The sequence below is a fragment of the Atheta coriaria genome, unplaced genomic scaffold (genome assembly GCF_025399875.1).
Source record: "Atheta coriaria isolate IRGN ID8LTWV9N9 unplaced genomic scaffold, Caltech_Dcor_3.1 hic_scaffold_2_pilon, whole genome shotgun sequence".
NCBI lineage: Eukaryota > Metazoa > Arthropoda > Insecta > Coleoptera > Staphylinidae > Dalotia > Dalotia coriaria.
The window spans coordinates 2,771,719-2,792,910 of NW_027045444.1; the positions used below are offsets into that span (position 1 = coordinate 2,771,719).

Sequence of the window (21,192 nt, forward strand, 5' to 3'; positions counted from 1 at the left end):
AATTACAGGAGATACGGGGTGTTTTCCACAACAACTATTGAAATTTTGGAACAATTGCAACTTTCAAAGGGCATTTTAGGGCACTTCAAGGGGGTTTAGGGGAAAAATAATATACTCATTTTATAGCCGATATCTTCAGTTATCAAATGAGGCTAAGAACTCTAAAATTGCTCCATATTTAGAGAAGATACGGGGTGTTTTTTACAACTATTTCAAAAATTAAAACAAGAAACGCAACTTTTAAAGGGCATTTTAGGGCACTTCCAAAGGGTTTAGAAAGAAAATAGTAAACTCATTTTATAGCCGATATCTGCAGCTATCAAATGAGGCTAAGAACTCTAAAATAGCTTCATATTTGAAGGAGATACAGGGTGTTTTCCTCAACAACTAATAAAAATTCAAAAACAGTTGCAACTTTTAAAGGGCATTTTAGGGCACTTCTAGGCCGTTTAGGGAGAAAATAATATATTCACATTGTAGCCAATATGTCCAGCTATCAAATGAAGCTAAGAACTATGAAATTGCTCCATATTTACATGAGATACAGGGTGTTTTCCATGCCAATTAATAGAAAAAATCATGCGCTTTATACAGGTTGTAAAAAAACACAACAAATTATCATTAAAATTAATTTTATTAACTTTTATCAACAACTCTGCACCCTCCTGGATAATCATCTAATCCAAACCCACATTCATCTGTATAAAAAACAAATAAAAAACATACAAAACTTCAACTCAAAACAAATTTTTGTGTATTGCTACTGTATTTCGAAAGCTATCTCTTAAACCCGATAATCACCGGCAGTAATCTACAAATACATTCAACTCATCACCAAACGATGTCGCTGCGTGTCCCCTATCTACAATTTCCTTTCTTTTTTGCCTCAACAGCTGATTTGAGCTTTCCCACCACTTTTCCCGCATACAGTGTGTACCCTTGACTGTTATACAATTACATCCTAGATTATTATTATACACTAGTCGCGGTGTCAGTCTCGCACCGCTCGCATCGTAGACGTGTCATGCTGTGTGTAATCATAATCAAAACGCGAGTAAAAACGTGATCATGAATAATTACTACACATCCAAATAAAAACCGCGCGACGATGAGAAGACATGCTGCGTAAAATTGATTTGTGCCAAGTATTCTTTGCCAAGTACAGCGTGACACGTAGAATATTACCACCGACAGCTGTGTACTAGTAGTGTTTTGTATTGTACACGTTTTAATTGTATACGACGTAACAAATCAATCGACATACCGACGTAGACGAAAATAAAACAAGCATAATACGTTTATGGAATGTATAGGCAACCGAAATAACGCACATGGTTTGTTGACGTGTGAGGGTGGAAGTATATGTTTAAGTTAAGCGTTAAGTTGTCTCGATTGTTTTATTGAGATAATTGGATAAACGAGACACGTATTAGTGTTGAATTGTGTACGAGACCACTTGACGAAGATGGTAAGTCTTATTTTAGTTTAGTTTTAGTTTCGTATACTTAATAGTACACTAAAAATGGTGGTTGTTATCTTATCGTATGACTAATGTTTATTTTAGTCATGAAATTTAAGGTTTATTTGCGCAAGACACGTGAAAATTAAGTTTAAATTTGAGTCATTATAACTTTTATTCCTGTAGGAATATTTAAATAAATTAAAGTTTATTGTGTTCAGAATGTTTTTGGGAATTTAATTATCAATTTTTGTTGATTTATGTTGATAACTTAATTAATTATTTTGAATTTTTCAAAAAATAATCATAATATAAACGTTTAGATGATTTTTGATAAAACACTCTGTATATTATAATCTACGTGTGTTATAATAACAAATTTGTTATTATTGTAAACTAGACATTTTCTAAATTATGCAGAAAATGTTTTATTGCCCTAGTGTGGTAAATAAACTGCTTATTTGCTAAAATAAAAACGAGTGTAATTATTTTTGAAGAAAAAACGTATCGACTTCATACCTTCAATTAGTTTGTTGCTTCATAGCTTAAAAGGTATTATTGCTACTTTAACCTAGATTGCTTGCTTAAGCAAGTTGGTAATTTAGCAAGATATACTGGAGATTTCATAGCAAATTGCTAAGTAGTTAATTAATTATTGCGAGTTGAAGTACATTTAAATTTTTACTGAAGGTGGAAATAATGTGCGGCAATATGAATTTAAATTGTTAATAACTCAAAAAGTATTATTGATGTTTTGGTAAAAAAGGTTTTAAAATATAAATTAGATATGTGGAAATATATACTGAAGAAATAATTAAAATTCGTTGGTTAGTTAATTAGTTATTGCTTGTTGAAGTAAATATTTTGTTTTTGATGATACCTGAGCAAAATGTGAATTTAAACTCAAGTTTAAAAGTTAATAACTAAAAAACTATTCATGATATTTTAACAAAATTTGTTTTAAAAGATAAATCGATTATTTATTTATATATATTGAATGTTTCATTAAAATTTATTAGTAAGTTAATTAGTTATTACGTATTAAAGTTGATATTTCATTTTTGATTAGAAAATATTAAAAATTTGACAGAAAAGTCAACTTTGAGAGTAAATAACTAAAAAATTACAAAAAATAATTAAATAAAAATACTTTTAAGATAAAAATTACTTATTTGATTATATATACCGAATGTTTCGTTAAAATGCAATGGTTAAGTAGGCTAATTATTTATAGCCTATCCTAGCAAAAATACTTTTCTATTGAAAATTTGACCAAAAATCTATTTAAAAAGTTAATAACTAAAAAAATATTATTAATATATAAACAAAATTAATTGTAATAGATAAATTAGTAATCCAGTTAAATATACTGAAGGTTTCATGAAAATCTCTGCATTAATTAAACAATAACAACGCGTCAAAGTAAATTTGCATTTTTAACCAAAAACCTTCGATATTATTAGCAATAAAATCAACTTTAACACATAATAACCAAACAAATATTACCAACATCCTACCAAAAATATATTCATAAATAACTACCATCAATACTTAAATACGCTAAAAATTTCGTTAACATCCACTCACTAATTAATAAATTACACACATAAACAAAATTAAACTCAAATTTCTCCCATCCCAAAGCGATTAAACCTTAAATATACATCCTACACAAATTCTAAAAGCTTTCAAGTAACCAATATCATTAGTTAACTAATAAACCAATACGAAATCGGTCGTTAAGTAATGGAAAAACCCTAAGCTTTTGCGCAAAACATCAACGCGCAAATATTGTCTTCAAATCGCAAATAACTAATAACACCACACAGCAGACGAGACGAGACCACTCGAAGCAATATTATCACCACTGATAACCAACGACTTGACGTCGCTCACGTAATCACCAAGTCTACAAACGCGCGCGATAACAACAAAAATACTCATACGCTTATAAATATTTAAATAACATGCAACTTACAGCAGGGAAATAAAATGCAGGTGATATTATTTATATTTACACAAAACAAATATTTGTGCTTTAATTAATTACAAAATAAATAAAGCACAATTAATGCGTGTGTAAATAGATTTATATGCGTTAAAATGCAATTAAAATACTTCAACCTCAATGTATGACATTTGCATACAAAATATTTACCGGGAAATTGTATGCTGGTTTATGATGTGTGGTTGGTGTTTTTCCAGGAAGAAAAAATAGAGTTATAAAAATAAATCTTGTTTTGTTTTGTTGCAATGGAAAAGATTGCAATGAGTGGAAATTTATGCGCATGCGGGTGTTTCGTACGTTGAATAACAAATGAAATATTCTATTGGTTTATAATTGTAGTTACCCAACAACGATTAGAATTAACGTCATGTTGTCATGTGGTTTTGTTGTGTGAATTACTTGAGAATTCGTGATTATTTCAAAAGAAAAAAAAACTGTTTGTTTTTATGATATTGTTTACTTGGAGGTGACATAACTAATTGTATATTAATTGTAATTGAATTATTATATAATATTCAATTAGAACTAGTTTCAAAGTCACAAAAATAGTTTATGTAAACTTTAAATGTTGATCATTTTGAAGATAGCAGTGATAACAGAGTTAATCTAATGGCAGTCGATAAATGATTAATTTAAGTGGCTATAGAAAAAATTTCATTGAAATTGGTTGAGAAATTAATGAGATACAGGGTGTTAAAGGTCAATTTATGTTTTGCGGAAGTAAAACTGAAATTTTTGTTGTGAAAATCATCTTTGACACTTAATAATTGCTAAAATAACAAAGATATCTCAACAAAAACAAATTTGGAAGATAATTTAGTTCATTATGTAAATATACTGAAAATTTCAGTACAAAATGTAGGGTAATTAATTAATTACAGCGTAACAGAGTAAAAATTAAGTTTGGTGTAAAAAAAATGAATTACTTTTTATAAAAATGCAACTTTAACTCAAAATAACTCAAAAAGTAATAATTATATCTTAACAAAATTTGCAGTAAAAGATAATCTAGTTATTTAAGTAACCGTACTGCAAATCTCAATGAAACGTACACAGTAATTAATTAATTACAGTGTGTCCAAGTAAAAATTCAATTTTGCTTCAAAATTCGAATTATTTGTCGAAAACATCAACTTTAACGCTAAATAATTGTTAAAATAATACTCTAATCTTAACAAATATTTGTTTAAGTGATTAATGGGTTACTTATGTATCTACACCGTGAATTTTGATAAAATCTACCATTAACTCCTGAATTATTAAATAAATAAGGATTAATTGCAAATAATTGCATTGCCAATGTCAATGTCAAATCGTCACACTTTATATATGACAAATTCACTCAAAATGGCGGATTCAAATATGATAACCAATAAAAGAGGCCATTTTCAATCAAAGAATCAAATAAATGCAATCAAAAATGAAATAAACATCAAAATAAACTTTCAAAAATACGAAGTAAAGAAGATTTAAAAAATGTACCTTTGCCTAATTAGTAAATTCCAATACGAGCGCCATTTTAACCCGGAAGTTAAATTAGTAATGGATGACCTTGACCCGTATAAACCACAAAACCAACAAAACCAACAAAAACATCAAGCAAAGCAAAAAAATACAAACAAATCAACTAAAAATAAAGAAAAACGCACAAAATCAAAAATAAATCAAAACAAAAGCAACAAAAATGCAACAAACTTAAAAACCAAACCAAGAAAAACCTTAAAGGTACCTCCGAAACATGATGACACCACAATAATATTTTTAGCACCATGAAAGTAAACACAAAACTAATTTACTAAAAATAATTCACTTACAGATGCGAGACGCAGCCAACACCAAAGATGGCGAAGAGGTCATCGATGGCACCAACCCCAACACCTCCCAATCCCTACCCGGAAACAGCGAACGCACTTTACTCACGAAGGCCCAAACCTATTTCGCTGACGAAAAGGTTCAAATACCGGAAACTGAAGACGTAAATAAACCCACAAAACAAAAAAAAAAAAAAATTCACTAACCTTACTTAATATCTACCTTTACAGACGAAATTCAGCTTCCGGAAACTATGGGCCTTCACCGGTCCAGGTTTCCTCATGTCCATCGCCTACCTGGACCCCGGCAACATCGAAAGCGACCTACAATCCGGCACAATCGCCCAATACAAACTCCTCTGGGTCCTACTCTCTGCAACTGTCTTAGGTCTCCTCATGCAACGCTTATCCGCCCGGTTGGGCGTAGTCACAGGCCTGCACCTCGCCGAAATGTGCTACCGTCAATACAGAAAATTCCCTAGACTCCTCCTATGGATAATGGTAGAGATAGCCATCATCGGGTCTGACATGCAGGAAGTCATCGGCACCGCCATCGCATTATACCTCCTATCAAACAAGTACATCGAATTATGGGTGGGGGTACTCATCACCATAGTAGACACCTTCACATTTCTCTTCCTGGATAAATACGGACTACGAAAATTGGAGTTGTTTTTTGGAGCGTTGATAAGTGTTATGGCTGTGAGTTTTGGTTATGAATACATCATATCCAGCCCACCACAGGTTGACGTAGTGGAGGGGATGTTCTTCCCTTGGTGCACAGGATGTGATTCCAAAGCACTCCTCCAAGCTGTAGGAATCGTTGGAGCTGTGATAATGCCTCATAACCTATACCTACACTCCGCTTTAGTAAAATCCAGGGATATCGACCGTACAAAACCCGCAAAAGTCCGCGAAGCTAATAAATACTTCTTCATTGAAGCAGCCATTGCCCTATTCGTCAGTTTCATTATCAACGTCTTCGTAGTAGCTGTCTTCGCACATGGGTTATTCCAGAAGACCAATAATCAAATGAGGGACACCTGTGCAAGTCAGCCATATTTGAATGGTACCTCTGAGTTCCCCGCGAATGATGATTACGTCGAGGCGGATTTATACAAAGGCGGGATCTTTCTGGGTTGTACTTTTGGTATGGCAGCGTTGTATATCTGGGCAGTGGGTATCCTGGCAGCTGGTCAATCATCCACGATGACTGGGACCTACGCTGGGCAGTTCACCATGGAAGGCTTCTTGAATCTTCAATGGGCCAGGTGGAAGCGGGTGTTGTTTACAAGAACCATTGCGATTGTCCCCACATTCTGCTTGGCTTTCTTCAGTCAGATTCAGGACCTTACAGGGATGAATGACATCTTGAATGCTATCATGTCTTTACAGTTGCCGTTCGCGACGATACCAACGATAGCATTTACTAGTAACCCACAGATTATGGGGGAGTTTGTTAATGGATGGTAAGGATGTTTTTTTATTGTGATTGTTTTAATATAAACATATTTTTTTTAAGGTTAAATAAAGTGATAGCTACGTTGTTATCCATTGTGGTGATAGGCATCAACACTTACTTTGTGATTGAAACAGTAAAAGCCGCAGAGCTAGAATGGGCTTCGCTGACCTTGATTGTCCTCTTCGGGATATTATACCTGGTGTTCTGCGGGTATCTGGTGATACACATGGCGATCTCCATGGGTAACACACGTCTAATGCAATATGATTTCGTGCAGAAGTATATTGTTGGTCCTACGGATACTTCTACACTGACGAATCCCAGTAATTATTCGAGGTACGATTATGCGCATTTCCTCGATGATGATATTGATGCCATGCCGCCATCTTGAATATGATTAATCATGTGTACCGGGTGCTTATGTATTAAATCTTGAAATCTTCTTGCAGCTGGTCTATTGATGTGGACGCCTAAGCGTATGTTGTGTGTTGTTTTTCTTCCTCTCATCTTTGCTTTTTTTGTTTTTGTGTTTTGCACGCGCTGTATTTTTAACTCTTTCCGAATTTTCCAGCCTCAAACTGAAGGCGGTCGCCAACGAGGTCACACTTCTTACATAACCGCACACCACACGCCACTCGTGTACATAACCACAATCAATACAAGTTGTACATAACCTCGAAAGTGTGACTATGTGACTAAAACTCTACTTTTTTTTACTTCTATTTTCTTATTTAATTAACTAAAAACTGTTTTTGTTTGTAACTATTTTTCTATCGCACGCAGCGCGAGTACTCTGCCAGCATTCGGCGCACCTTCATACACACGTTTTGAAAACGTTAACGATAACACCCTGTAGGTGCACCTAAACGCATGCTGTAAGTTTTTTTAATGAACTTATGGGTGTTTTATGTTAATAAAAATGACTCAACTGAATGATGTGTGTGTTTATAGTTCGCATACCGTGCAAGATGTGCCGATGGACACGCAACAATCGCAAAACTCGAAGGAAGTAACGCCGATCAGTTACAAACAACGACTTGACCAATAATTTCATACCAACACACCGATTCTAATCAATTGTATAGTCACACATAATGTTAAGCAATAATAATTGATATTTTAAGTAAAAAAAAGCAAGTGTTTTATACCTGAACCCCAAATAAACTAAAACCAGACAAACACGTCTTGACTGCACGAAAGTTCGAATCAAAATGGCGTTCTGTGCATGTACTGTGCCTATAATAAAACATCATTAGTATTTTTACATGACAAAACACAACAAATCCGCGTTTAAGTTTTAGTTTTTAGTGAAAAAACTTATTTAAACAATTACAATTCTTGTTTAGTTTACTGTCCTCGTCTGTTACGAAATACTATCCGCTAGTATGTACATATTAAATATTTCCAAATAATAATAATAATCATAAAAAAGAAAAACGCAAAAGTGAAATGATTATACAAAACGACGTCCGTAATTCGCGTCCATTTTGGCACTATATCATATATCATACGAAAGTAAAACCTATCAAACACTAATAAAAAAATTAAATCACAGAACGACGCGTATCGCAGCACACGCACATAACCTCAACCCCAACGCAACACACACACAACTCTAACTGGGACTGTTACGATTCCGATTATTGCGATGATTATTGTGCCGGAAGAAGTTATTCCGATTGCGATTGTTGTTATTGTTGTTCCTGCCCCGTCGATTATTCCGCTCGCGTTGATTCTGGCTCATATTCTGCCCCAAGCCACGCTGCTGATGATTACTATTTGAATTATACATTGCATATTGACCATTATCGAATTGACCGTATTCATCATCATCCGAATTACCCCCACCACCACCTCCACCAATACCCGGTGGAAAATCAGTGTGAGCAAATGGCGGCGGTGGATTACCCAAAATCCCTGGACCCACACTCCGCGGGTCCAAATTCACTCCTCTGGGATCCATATTCGCCCTTGGGTCAAACATCTGATTCATTTGATTGAAATCATGATGACCCGGAGCTGGACCAAGTAAACCTTGACCTAGATTGAGGTTAGGTGGAGCAACATTGAGGTTAACATGCGGGGCAACCCCCATGGACATCAGTGGATTCGCCTGGGCGAAACCCGTTAAACTATTCAGGATATTCAACGCTTGTCCTGTTTGCTGTGCGGTGTGTTGCATACCACCACCAAGATTCCCACTCTGCAGTCCAAGATTGGCCAACATGGCGGAAATAATCGGATCTGTCATCCCCGACTGATCATTCCTACTAGCCAACTCCTGATTCAACATCAACTTCTGATTACTTGTTAATGATTGATAGAAAGGTGAGCTCTGCAGCATACTCAACTGCTGCGCATACGTCAACGGTCCATCTGGTTTAACCTGTTCACTTGCAGCTTCCATCGCCTTTTTCCGCCGTGGATCAACCCTTGGAGTAGGATTTGATGGTTTGGGAGAAGATCCCGGACTTGCAGGACTATCCTTCTCCTCGGTGCTAAGTCTGAATATTTTCCTCAGACGTGGATCACCCGAAGTATGCGCATCGGAAGCAGATAACTTCAAACCAGTATAATCCGGTTTGGGTATCTCTACAATATACACTTTCCACGTCATCACAGGGTGATTACTCACACTGGCATCTATTTCGCTTGCAGGTGTGTAATTCCCCAGCGCTTTGAAATGCATACCCATACGGAGATCTACATCACTCCTTCCTAATCTGCTATTAGTATTATTATTACCCCCACTACTACTAGTATTACCTCCTAGATCAGATGATGGTAATGTTTGGGTTTGTTCGTAGATAGTCATGGGTTCTGCTTCCTCTGTGCTCTGTTGACGTGCAAGCCGTGGATCTCTTGCTCTTCGAGGATCTTTGGGGACTTCCGGACTGCTTTTCGAGTTTTCTTTTATCGTTGATAGGAGTTTTGATACTTCAGCGATGTCAAACTTTGAGAGGTCACCAAAGGACATTGGTGGTTCCGCTGGACTATCAGTCTTCTCTGCTTCAGGTTCAGGTTCGGGTTCTGCTGGTTCGTCATCTTCATGTTCAATAGTTAATTTATTATCGTCTTCATCATCTGAATACCAATCGATATTCTGTTCTTCTTCGTCTGGTTTAACATCAGATGATGATAGAGTGTTGTCTTTCTGTTGGTGTTGTATCCGCGCGAAGAGATCACGTTGTACTTTTGGTAATTCAAAACTAATCAAATTATCTTTTTCTTTTTGTCGTTTTCTTGATTTATATTTTCTTCATGATCTTTCTTCGCTGGGGTTTCTTCATCTTCCATTACAATTTGTAATTTATCTTCCTCTTCTTCTTCCCGTTCATCTGAGGTGGTTATCTGAGGTGGTGGATGTTGATGTTGATGTATCGCTGGTGGCGGAATACGTAAATCTACATCTTTGCAAGTTGATGCAATGTTTTCACTTAAACTAAGTTTGAGGTTATCGTCAGGTTTGTCTTTCGTTGCGGCGGCGTCCATTTTGTATTGCTCTATATCCACACTACTCTTTATCTCCGGTATGCCAGGATTAATAAACGCTTGTAGTAGATGTGAATTGTGTGGGATGATTGGGGGCGGTTTGGTTGTGAATATATTCGGATTCACAATGTCTGTGGGATGCACGGCCATGTTGTGTGCACGCATGTCAACATCTCCATTACTAATCAATAAATCAATAAAAATTAATAAATTTAAAGGTAAATATGAATAAATTATGATGATATTTACCTATTAATACGCATATCTTGGTCTTTAAACCCTTGAAACCCAAGCATTTGTACATTTTGCGCGGCGGGATTCAAACTTTCCGGTTCGGGATCCTGCCATCTTGAGCGTCGATTACGTTTCTCCTTCTTTTCACCTCCTTGCTGAGCATCCACCTGCGCTGTATTCAAAGATAACTTCGTTGCATCTGCATCAACATCAAAATTATCTTCTCTTTGCCCTGTAACCCCACTAATTTCATCTTTATCCTTCTGTTTACGCATCTCCAAATTCTTCTGCGCTTGCGTAATCATCATATGCGCATTCTCCCGACTTAACCTCGGGAAATTCCCCAGAATCTCCTTCGGGGCTGTCTCAATGTGTTTAAACAATATCTGCTTAACACTTTCAGGCAGCGGTCCGCCATGCGCAAACTTACAATCATCCGCAAACGGGCACGGAATCCCTGTATGGTAATACTTACAGGGAAAGTCCGAATGCATATAGAGACATTTATCACCTTTAGCGCAACAATCCAACAGGTAGAATTTACAGAGTTCCAGTTTTAGGGGCTGGACACAATCGTGCGAATATTGACAGTGTTCCTATCAACAAAATTACATAAATAAATAAAAAAATTATGTTTTATGTGGAATAATTTTAATACTTACATCATTACATTTGCCTTGTAGGTAATACAAGCAAATGCCGATATTACGCTTGCGCATTTTCTTGAATCCCTGTCGATTTTATCCATTTGCGCACGATCACGGTCACGTGCATCGCGGCCATCTCTTTTAGCGCGTTCTCGGCGGGCCTCGCGCTTTAAGTGTTGCTTACGCTGCTCGGTTTTATCTGTGGATGATTCTGTATCAGAGGATTCACCCTCAGACTTCGCATCGGGGAATTCTGGTGTTCTACGTTCAATTTCATCCTCTGGATTCTTCGGTGACTCTTGTTTACTTCTCTTCGCCTAAATAAATATAAAAAATTAATAAAAAATTAATAAAAATCACAAAAAAATAAGTAAAATAATAAATACCTTTTTATGTTTATCCTTTTTCTTCCGTTTTTTCCCCCGTGCAAGTCTCCTAGTCTCATCCTCAGGCAATTCTTCAGTTTCACTCGGCTTCTGATCCTTTTTCAGCACCTTAGCCAACGCTTTCTCCAACGAAACAGCATAATCATCGACTGGTTCAGGTACGTGCACTGCAACAACAATATTTACTCAGTAAATCAATAAATAAACAAATCCCCAGCTGGGAATGCGTTAAATAAATACTTTGTTCGCGTTTGTATCGATCCCTCTTCTCGCGTTCGAGCCGCTCCAACTTGTGCAGCTTCATGACACTCTTCTCAGCCTCAGTGAGGTGTTTCTTCTTGGGGGTGGACTGTGGCGGGCGTTCTAATTCAACCACCGCATGCGGCGGTTCGCTAACAGCCGCTGCCTCCGACACAGCCACCGCACCCGCTGCTGGCGGTGGTAGTACATCCTCATCGTCATCGTCTTCAATCTCGCCGTCTTCGAGATCCTCATCGGGCGGCGCCGCCTCCTTCACTGCATCCTCGCTGTAAAATCATTGCATCAGGTTTCATCATTTTTGTGGGCATTGCATGTTGAAAGATTTCAAATTTCGCGCTGCTTGTGTAACCATGTGACGTAACAATGCGGCAGCATGACGCAACAGAAATGCATGCCGCCGCCGCCCCTCAAATGTAATGTCATCACGTAAACACTGAACTCTTGCAGCTTGCAGGATACCGCATATTTATAATACACAATTGATATCGAAAACTAGTTTTAGAGAGTATATAAAAGGCAAACCTTGTCGGAGCCAGAGCCATGACCCTAAAATAAGTCGCAATTTGTCAAAAATATTGCGACGCGTTTTTAATTTTCATACGCGACTCGTATGTCTCTGTGTGATTCGTGCTTGCGTGCTGCTGATAAAACTCAATGCATCATTATCAGCACATGTAGAAAATTAGTGTTCGAATGAAATTTGAAATGCGAGCGACAGCCGTGTGTGTAGTGCGTTGTCTCCGCCGCCTGCGATGACGACGAGGCTACACACATATATACACAAAATGGCGGCGCGGCCTCGACGTGTGCGTTGTGTTTGTGTATGTGGAACAATCGACGATCGCGGCGCGTCGCACCAAATTTGCTTACATTACATTCGCTACATTTCAAGTGATCATTTTATCAGCGGCGCAGCATGCGGACAAATACAGGACATACAAGATTTCGACTCGACTTTGAAATATTGTAGCAGCGTGAGAATAGTGTGTATTCGTGTCTGTGTCTATGAATGGCCGCCTTGGTGGGTTTTGATTCTCTCTCTCTTTGTCTTGTGATGGGCTGGCGAACGTGAGCGCAGAAAGCCGACTGAACGGGCGCGACCCCGGCGCGCTGGTTTTATGCACCGCGCGGCGCGCAAGCGCACACACGCCGGATCCTGCCATCGGAGCAGCACGAACGCGCACGATATCCAATTGCGGCCATGTTTTTTTGCGCAAATTCTGCTACGTTTTGTTGGCTAAGGTCACGATGATATTTTGCACTGCACTTGAGCAAGAAATAAACTAACAGTCGTTTAAATAATAAAACAATGGCCGCCGCGAGACGAAAGCGTATTAATCGCTAGTTAATTAATACTATATATATATAATAGAATATTGAAAAACAAATTGCGTTCGTTTTTGTGATGATGATAAAATATCTTACGTCATGTTTGATCGTAATTCGCAGCGATTTGCAAGCGCGAAATCGGGTTTCAGCTTGTGTGTGGGCCGTGGCTGGCGTTCGCTCGCTTTCTGTTACGTGTTTCCCGTTCGCGACCAGCAAGCATCATCCGGGCGCGGCGCGGCGCATCGAGAGGGGAGAACGCATCGATTATTCACACCAATATCCCCCTCGCCCTATCTCTCTCACACTCCCCAACCCGCCCATCCTACACACCGTGGCCGCCGCCATCTTCTCTCGCTCGCGATTCCAACTGCGCATCGCGCAAAACAAAATCTGTTTTCTCGTCAAAAAAAACGTCAAGCAAACGTGTGCGGCCTAAACAAGTCCTAACAAGTTGTAATTGTTACCTATTCATAGTCGGCGCTCGGTATTTAAAGCTCGTCAATATTTTGTTAATTTATCGGCACACAACAACTGCATGGGACGACTGCATGTTCTTCGACTCTCGCTGGACGTGGACTTCTTCGGCGCGGCGTGCTGCGTCGAGCGGAGCGTACCCGCATGCCCGACCACTCTCGAACATTCTCGAACATTCTATCACATTCTATTCGCATCTTTCACGTGAATTGCTTTCTTCTATCGAAGCAGGAAGTTGCGCAAGGGTCGATAAACGTATCAGCAGGCGTATAAAACGCACACGGATTACACCTCACTACGCATTATCACTACGCTCGTTATGTTTGATTTCCACACTGTTTAACACGCAAATAATCGTTAAAATGTCTCGAATTACTAAAAACAACAGCGTTTGTTCTCAACAGTACATGAAGTGCCATCTAGTGGTCAAAATCATAAACACTTAAAAATAAAAACTAGAAAACGTTGTACCTAGCGCCATCTGGTGGCGAAAATTATAAACTCATAAAAATTAACATAGATGTCCCAATATACACGAAAAATTAAAATCATTTTCTTATTAATAACGCATAATAAGCTACAACACAAGGTTATTAATAAATTCCAGCGCACGCTTCGCATAAGTGCGGTCAATGCCGATGCATATTCATAGAAAACACTTACCCGGATAAAAGTTAAACTTTACGAAAACACCAAACAGGTTTTTCCATTTCAGATGTAATTTCGCTTGCATTCGCTTGCAACTCGTGATCGTCTGCTTTGTTGTTTCGTTCGCAATTAAAACAATCGACGATCAACAGTGCGATGACAAATACGTCGACATAATGCGCGTGCATTTCGCGTTCGTCTTACTTCTCTGCCTCGATCGCTGCAAGAGATGTCAAAATGTCATTCTAGACACGCCTTGTCCTTCCGTGCTCAAGTACCTACCGCTGGAGGCGGTCGACGAGGGGGCGTGGCAAGCGGAAATTCATCTATCCACCGAAGATGACTTGCAGGGTGTATGGCTACACGTCGTGCTCGACAAAAAAGCAAACACATTACTTGTAAGTATAAATTGAATCAAAAATACTCACTAGTGAATATAATGTGTGTTTTAGAACTGGTTTGGTGAATCTACAACACTGGACAATCAAGAATACGCAATTCGTAAGCCCGAGTATAAATTATCAGCTGGGCCGAGTATAGTTGTCAAAATTAAGGTTACCTACAACGCTGCAGAAGCGCCACCTATCGTCAAACATTTGAGGTTAAACGGACGCACGATTTGTGCGCTGGATAAAAAACTACGCAGTACGGAATCACCACCGTTTGTCAGCTTAAACAAAAAAGAATTAAAAGTTACGGAACAAGAAGATATCGATGATGGATTATTACCTGCTAAAGAATCTGCTAAAAAACCTGCTAAAGAAGAAGTCATCACTTCAAGGTCAACCACAGTGACACATACAAAATCATCGACAAGAACCGAACTGTCATCGGAAACATCCGAAGGTGAAGCTGAAGCCGAAGAATTCTTCACTGGTGATTTAGCACATATTTTAGCTTCTTCTACGAATGTCGGACGTAAAAAGAATCTTGCAAGAACATTTCATGGACCTAGACTACGACCAGGTGATGATATACATTGTGGGGTCCCTGTCAAGCGTGTGGTACCCCTGATTACAAATGGCCGCCCGTCGATTGAAGGCGCATGGCCATGGCACGTCGCTATTTATACTTTGAGTGTTTTACAGTTGAAATACACATGTGGTGGATCATTACTAACAAAAACACATGTAATAACAGCTGCGCATTGTGTTGCAACACCTCGGACATCACAACCGGCGGATTCAGGGAGGTTTCTTATCCATTTGGGCAGGACTCAATTGACACATTTTAATGTTGGACTGCAACAACGACAAGTGGATCATATTGTGATACATCCTGGGTATAATCACACGAACTATCGGAATGACCTTGCTGTGTTGACATTGGCGGATCCAGCGGATTATACGGATTATGTACGGCCGATTTGTTTGACGACGGATTCGTATTCAACTAACCTCACTAATCAGCTAGGTATGAAATTTTGTTATTAATTAAAAAATACTTACATAACCTAAAAATTTCTGTTTGGTTTTTAGGTACAGTTGTTGGATGGGGTTTTGATCAACATAACAACATAACTGAGTTGTTGCATGAGACTGAAATGCCCGTTGTTGATCTATTGACATGCGTGTATTCCGAACCGGAAGTTTACAGTAAACTCACATCGACGAATAATTTCTGCGCAGGCTTCAAGAATGGCACATCTGTGTGTAATGGCGATTCGGGTGGGGGGATGTTTTTCGAACGTGAAGTTGATAGCGGTTTACGATGGGAATTGAGGGGAATGGTGTCGTTTTCGGTGGCGTCACGCAATGATTTGTGTAATCCGAACGCATACGCTGTGTTTACAGATGTTTTAAAGTATAGGCCGTGGATTAAGCAACAGATTAAGACGAGGAGGAGTAGAAGTGTTAGGAAAACACTTGGAGATTATATAGATATACATAATTATAGTTATTTATAGGTGAATATAAAAGAGAAATTGTGTTTTGTTATTATGATGTAAAATGATGTTTTCTAGTATAATTGACCTTGGAATACTCATTTTACTTTGTAATTAATTACTGATTGATTGTATTGGTGTTAGGTATTGAATTGCAACAATTCCAAGTGTGTATCGCGATATTAAATGAAGTAAGCGTAGAAATTAACCTTACTTTTGTTAGTAACGCAGTTGAAACTGTTTTCGAGGGTTGTGATTGGTCAGGAGGTACTGTTGCCATGCGCGGCCATTTTGTAAGTGAATTTGACTTCAATGTGAAGTATAATGGTGCTAATCCGACGCCAGAAGTGAAAAGAATGTATGTTAATGGATTATTAATATGTGCGCAAAGTATTAGTATTGATAATCGTTCCATGAAGAGAGAACCAGTGCTTGGTGAAGTTTTGTCATCGTTTAAACATAAATTTATGAGTGATTTTGACGTGACTAGTGCGGAAATAACAAGTAAAAGTGAAAAAACTAAAGTAGAAGTAACAACAATGCCTTTTTTATATTGAAGATGAATAATACTCGAATTTGTATCAATGTGAATTTGTATATGTGTTGTGGGTTGCGTACCGTCAGCGCATAAACGCGGTTAATATGAGATGGCGGCATGTTGAAACACAGCAAAATACAAGTAAATTCAAGGTAAGATTTATTTTCAAGTTGTGTTGTTGTTTGTTTTGTCTGTATTTTGATATTTGCTACCAAAACACATAATTTAATCACCGAAAAAGTGGTCAGTGCACTAATTAAGATTAATAATCATTCTTATCTTTGTAGTTCTTTTTCAATGTTATTGCTTCTTAAGCTATGGGCAATGCTCTGATATACATTAAATTAGTGTGAATTCTTGTTTTTTTTTTGTTAAGTATTGCTATTAATAATCGAGGATAATTAGTAAACAAAAAAAAACATAATTGGAAAACACCTTTTTGAAATTTTGATTCCACTATTATATCGTCATTATTTGAATAGTCACCAGCTCTTCAAGCAAATAACTGTGGAATATCGAAGTGTAAAACATGTAATACATGTAAAATACTGTAATTTATTTAATTTTAAATGAATCAAGAAATCAATGATATTAATTAGTGTTCTATTGCAGATTCTGATATTTTCTCCGGTTTTAAGATAAAAATTATGAGAATGTTGACAAAAACGAATAAAATGCTTGTTTTATTGGTTGGATTTGTGATGTTTTGGTGTAATTTGAGTGAGGCGCAACAATTGTGGGTGTCGCCATGTCCGAGATTGTTTTCGTATGAACCGCAGAAGGAAAACGATCGATGGTATGGTGTGATAACACTTACAAGTGATACTGATCTAAAGGGAGTATGGCTGCGAGTTGCTTTTGATCGAACATCATTGGAATTGGGTGTAAGTTAACCACAACTGCTTTTTTTAACGTTTTTGTTGATTTTACCTAAACACTCAGTATATTTCTATGGTAAATTTAGTAAATATACTTGTGGATTGTTGATTTATTATGTGGTAGAGAGAAAATTTGATTCACTTTGTTAGTTTTTAGGTTATTTGCTACTAAATTTGTGATTTATGTGCATAAAACTGTTTTAATGCGTTTTGTAGGTTTTTCGATGATAATTTGCAAAACACTTGGTATTTTTTAACCAAAATGAGTACATACACTCATCAATTATTTATCGAGCTTGAGATGAAGAGAATGCTTAATTATCATTGCTAGTTTTGGAGTAATTTATCGTCAAAGTTATGATAAGTTTGATAAAAGTAGAATTTTTGGATTTTACGCGTTTTATTATTGTTTTTTCTTTATAATTAACAAACCACTTAAAATAATTCCACCAAATTTAGTAAATTTACTCTTGAGTAGTTAGTTTATTCTATGGTAAAGAGATAATTAATTTATCATTAATACTTTTGAGGTTATCAGCTCCCAAAGTTGACCGCCACTTTAAAAAATAATCAATTTTGGTTTTACCCATTTTTGTTTAAATATTTATCTGTAATTCCCGAACCACTCAGTATATTACCACCAAATTTGCACAATACACTCTTAGATAAATCATTAATCATCTCCAAAAGAAATAAATCAATTACCCCTAATAATCTCCAAGTTATTTCAAAACAAACACAAAAATATAAAATACCAAGCAAAACTCCCTCATTTTAACCTCAAATTAATGAATATCATTGGTTATGTCTCCATACATGCAAAATATAGAACTGGTTTGGTGATATACGCACCTCCGACAACGTAGAATACCTCATCCACAACCGCAACCACGAATTGACCGCCAACATGCCATACGCACTGCGTTTCTACATCAAATACGACCCGAACAGCCCACCACCGCAACTCACAAGCATCCGCCTAAACGCACGCCCCGTCTGCCCGGAAGGCCAAACAACCACACCGGCCGCCATCACAGGAGGCAACCAGTTAATCACAAGCGCTCCAGTCACCAACCTACAAGAATCACCCAACAAACAACTAGAAACTATTCAACCCATTCAAACTATTCAAACTATTCAAAACAAACAAGACACGTAAGCATAACCTCAAAATATTTAAACAAAACAGCATTAAACAAATTTTACTAATTGTAGCATAGCCACAAGTGACGATGTACAATGTGGGGTCCCTGTCAAACGGGTGGTACCCCTGATTTCCCATGGATCATCAGCCATTGAAGGCGCATGGCCATGGCACGTCGCCATCTACACTCTCATCATGCTCGAACTGAAATACATCTGCGGCGGCTCCTTACTAACAAAAACACACATATTAACAGCTGCGCATTGTGTAGCAAGACAACGCACATCACAACCAGCAGACCCCGCACGGTTTCTCATCCACCTAGGCCAGACACAACTCAATCACTTCAACAAAGGTCTCCAACAACGCCAAATCACAAACATAATTCTTCATCCACTATATCAAGACACAACCAATCGCAATGACCTCGCAATCATCACACTATCACAACCAGTCGAATACACAGAATACGTCCGTCCAATATGTCTAACCACAGATACATATGCAACCAACCTTACACATCAACTAGGCACCGTTGTAGGCTGGGGTTATGACCACAACTTCCTCATTTCTGAAACATTACAAGAAACAGAAATGCCCGTTGTTGATCTATTGACATGCGTGTATTCCGAACCGGAAGTTTACGGTAAATTCACATCGACGAATAATTTCTGCGCAGGGTTTAAAAATGGCACATCTGTGTGTAATGGCGATTCGGGTGGGGGGATGTTTTTCGAACGTGAAGTCGATAGCAGTTTACGATGGGAATTGAGGGGAATGGTGTCGTTTTCAGTCGCGTCACGCCATGATGTATGCAATCCGAATGCATACGCTGTGTTTACAGATGTTTTAAAGTATAAACCATGGATTGAACAGCAAATACAATAAGAAGTGTTGAGGAAACACACGCAGTCGTTATTTACAGCTAAAAATAGAAAGAAAATTGTGTTATAAGCGGTAAAACAATGTTTTTACTCCAATTGACCTTGGAATACTCATTTTACTTTGTAATTAATTACTGATTGAGTAGATTGGTATTAGGTATTGAATTGCAACAATTCCAAGTGTGTACTTGCAACATTAAACAATGTTAGCGCTGAAATTAACCTTACTTTTGTTAGTAACAGAAGTGAAACTAATTTCGAGGGTTGTGATTGGTCAGGAGGTGATATCACCATGTCCGGCCATTTTGCATGTGAATCCAACCTCGATTGACGTTGGTTCCTGGGGTGGAACACTAAAACTCGCCCTGGATGAAGATAATCAAGGATTATTCCTGCAAATCGAGATGGATTCGCAAATAAACTTGATTACTGTGAGTAATATGCAAGGAAACAACTTGAAACTGTATAAATTGTTTGTAGAATAATTTCGGATTGATTACAACGAAAGATAATCAGTTGTACATGTTGGAAGACTTTTTTTATGTAAATGATAAGGAGATAACTGAGATTGAGTTTAATGTGAAGTATAATGGTGCTAATCCGACGCCAGAAGTGAAAAGAATTTATGTTAATGGCTTGTTAATATGTCCGCAAAGTATGAGTATTGATAATCGTTCCACGGAGAGAAAACCAGCGCTTGGGAAGTTTTGGTCGCAGTTTAAAGATAAATTCACGAATAATTCAGATGTAACTAGTGAGGAAACAACGAGTAAAAGTGATGAGACTACTACAAGTGAGCTTCCACAGCCTAAGATATTTTTCTTTGATATAGAAGAGTAAACTCATGCAGGAAACTTACATAACCTTAAAGATTAGAGATATAATGTACAAAAACGTAAAAATCATTAGATTTTAATGCTTTTTTACTATAATTGTACTATTTTCTAATCTGTTGTAATGTTTTTCGATGTTTAGTGACTTAAAACGAAGCAACCTTTAAGTATTTTCCTCATTAAGATTCTTCGTCCTTCAGGAGTAGACATTCGCTTCTTATAACCATGTCGTTTGATGCGTTTACGTTCGGATGGACGTGGAAAGTGACACCGTATCACTGTGCGAATACTCTGACCAAAAAATGCGAATGATTTAACTGTTTCAGTTAAACTTTGAGTTATATTCATCACTGGAACAACTGATGTCGAAGGTGCACACATTGCCATTGATCCAGAGCTGTAAATAAGTAAAAATGCACATAAATGTATAAATATTAGTAGAAATAATAACAAACCGTAAGAAACCAGGTACTAAACGTGTTAACAAAGACATTTTGTGTTGTTTTCTGTGATTATTCCAGCTTTTTTAGTTGAAATTTCACTAAAAATATTAATTTTTATACGGTTAGGTTCAGTGTGTAGTGTATTGTGTGTTGCCTATAGTCAGTGGCTAACCGCGGTAAATTCAAACTGGCGGCATGTTGAAAAAACACTAAACATCAACAAAATTAATAATAAAAACAAACTACAACTAAAACCTGTTAATAAACGATGAGTCATGATGTAAACTGGAATTTCCATGTGAAACGCACATTGATTTCCAAGAATTTCAATGAATAAACAATAAAAAGAGCAATAAACCATCAAAAAGTAATAAAA

The 21,192-nt window shown here is 37.3% G+C and overlaps 4 protein-coding genes across 10 annotated transcripts; 2 read left to right on the plus strand and 2 right to left on the minus strand.

The window, feature by feature from the left end:
• Positions 1–960: 960 nt before the first annotated feature.
• LOC135798523 (protein Malvolio-like) lies at positions 961–7,895 on the plus strand. Of its 7 annotated transcripts, none has more exons than XR_010549736.1 (7): positions 4,754–5,192; positions 5,284–5,442; positions 5,510–6,747; positions 6,801–7,076; positions 7,190–7,216; positions 7,312–7,615; positions 7,692–7,781. XR_010549736.1 is itself a non-coding variant. In XM_065311406.1 (6 exons), exons 1-5 carry the CDS (start codon positions 4,944–4,946, stop codon positions 7,212–7,214), a joined length of 1,947 nt encoding a protein of 648 aa, XP_065167478.1. In that variant the 5' UTR covers positions 4,755–4,943; the 3' UTR covers positions 7,215–7,216; positions 7,692–7,781. The 7 variants fall into 7 exon arrangements, 4 of the variants coding, with proteins under 4 accessions (XP_065167488.1, XP_065167478.1, XP_065167458.1 ...); XR_010549738.1 differs by having other exon boundaries at positions 7,524–7,615; XM_065311406.1 differs by lacking the exon at positions 7,312–7,615 and having other exon boundaries at positions 4,755–5,192.
• A 128-nt stretch (positions 7,896–8,023) lies between these two features.
• su(sable) (suppressor of sable) lies at positions 8,024–12,965 on the minus strand. Its single transcript, XM_065311497.1, is given in 8 exon segments — positions 8,024–9,969; positions 9,972–10,413; positions 10,482–11,062; positions 11,129–11,175; positions 11,178–11,430; positions 11,500–11,666; positions 11,740–12,026; positions 12,283–12,965. Coding segments are annotated over 8 exon segments (3,411 nt in total). The 5' UTR covers positions 12,303–12,965; the 3' UTR covers positions 8,024–8,355.
• Positions 12,966–14,231: 1,266 nt separating this feature from the next.
• Positions 14,232–20,849, plus strand: LOC135803304 (uncharacterized). The gene is made up of 8 exons (XM_065316897.1): positions 14,232–14,609; positions 14,664–15,624; positions 15,690–16,115; positions 16,241–16,600; positions 17,247–17,518; positions 18,342–18,667; positions 18,728–19,971; positions 20,021–20,849. Exons 1-7 carry the CDS (start codon positions 14,388–14,390, stop codon positions 19,542–19,544), a joined length of 3,384 nt encoding a protein of 1,127 aa, XP_065172969.1. The 5' UTR covers positions 14,232–14,387; the 3' UTR covers positions 19,545–19,971; positions 20,021–20,849.
• On the minus strand, positions 20,437–20,962 carry mRpL34 (mitochondrial ribosomal protein L34). Its single transcript, XM_065311487.1, has 2 exons — positions 20,829–20,962; positions 20,437–20,770 (listed from the first exon to the last, which is right to left on the minus strand). Exons 1-2 carry the CDS (start codon positions 20,864–20,866, stop codon positions 20,512–20,514), a joined length of 297 nt encoding a protein of 98 aa, XP_065167559.1. The 5' UTR covers positions 20,867–20,962; the 3' UTR covers positions 20,437–20,511.
• Between the last annotated feature and the right edge of the window lie 230 nt (positions 20,963–21,192).

Bases quoted from the DNA above. Each gene is read 5' to 3' on its own strand.
- LOC135798523 (XM_065311386.1), top strand. From the start codon at position 4,944: ATGTACCTTTGCCTAATTAGTAAATTCCAATACGAGCGCCATTTTAAC. The intron at 5,193-5,283 runs GTACCTCCGAAA...ATTCACTTACAG, and splicing joins AACCAAGAAAAACCTTAAAG to ATGCGAGACGCAGCCAACAC. The intron at 7,077-7,691 runs GTACGATTATGC...GTGTGTTTATAG, and splicing joins AATCCCAGTAATTATTCGAG to TTCGCATACCGTGCAAGATG.
- LOC135803304 (XM_065316897.1), top strand. From the start codon at position 14,388: ATGCGCGTGCATTTCGCGTTCGTCTTACTTCTCTGCCTCGATCGCTGC. The intron at 14,610-14,663 runs GTAAGTATAAAT...TGTGTGTTTTAG, and splicing joins AAAAAGCAAACACATTACTT to AACTGGTTTGGTGAATCTAC. The intron at 17,519-18,341 runs GTAAGTTAACCA...TGCAAAATATAG, and splicing joins GAACATCATTGGAATTGGGT to AACTGGTTTGGTGATATACG.
- mRpL34 (XM_065311487.1), bottom strand. From the start codon at position 20,866: ATGTCTTTGTTAACACGTTTAGTACCTGGTTTCTTACG. The intron at 20,771-20,828 runs GTTTGTTATTAT...ACTTATTTACAG, and splicing joins TTAGTACCTGGTTTCTTACG to CTCTGGATCAATGGCAATGT.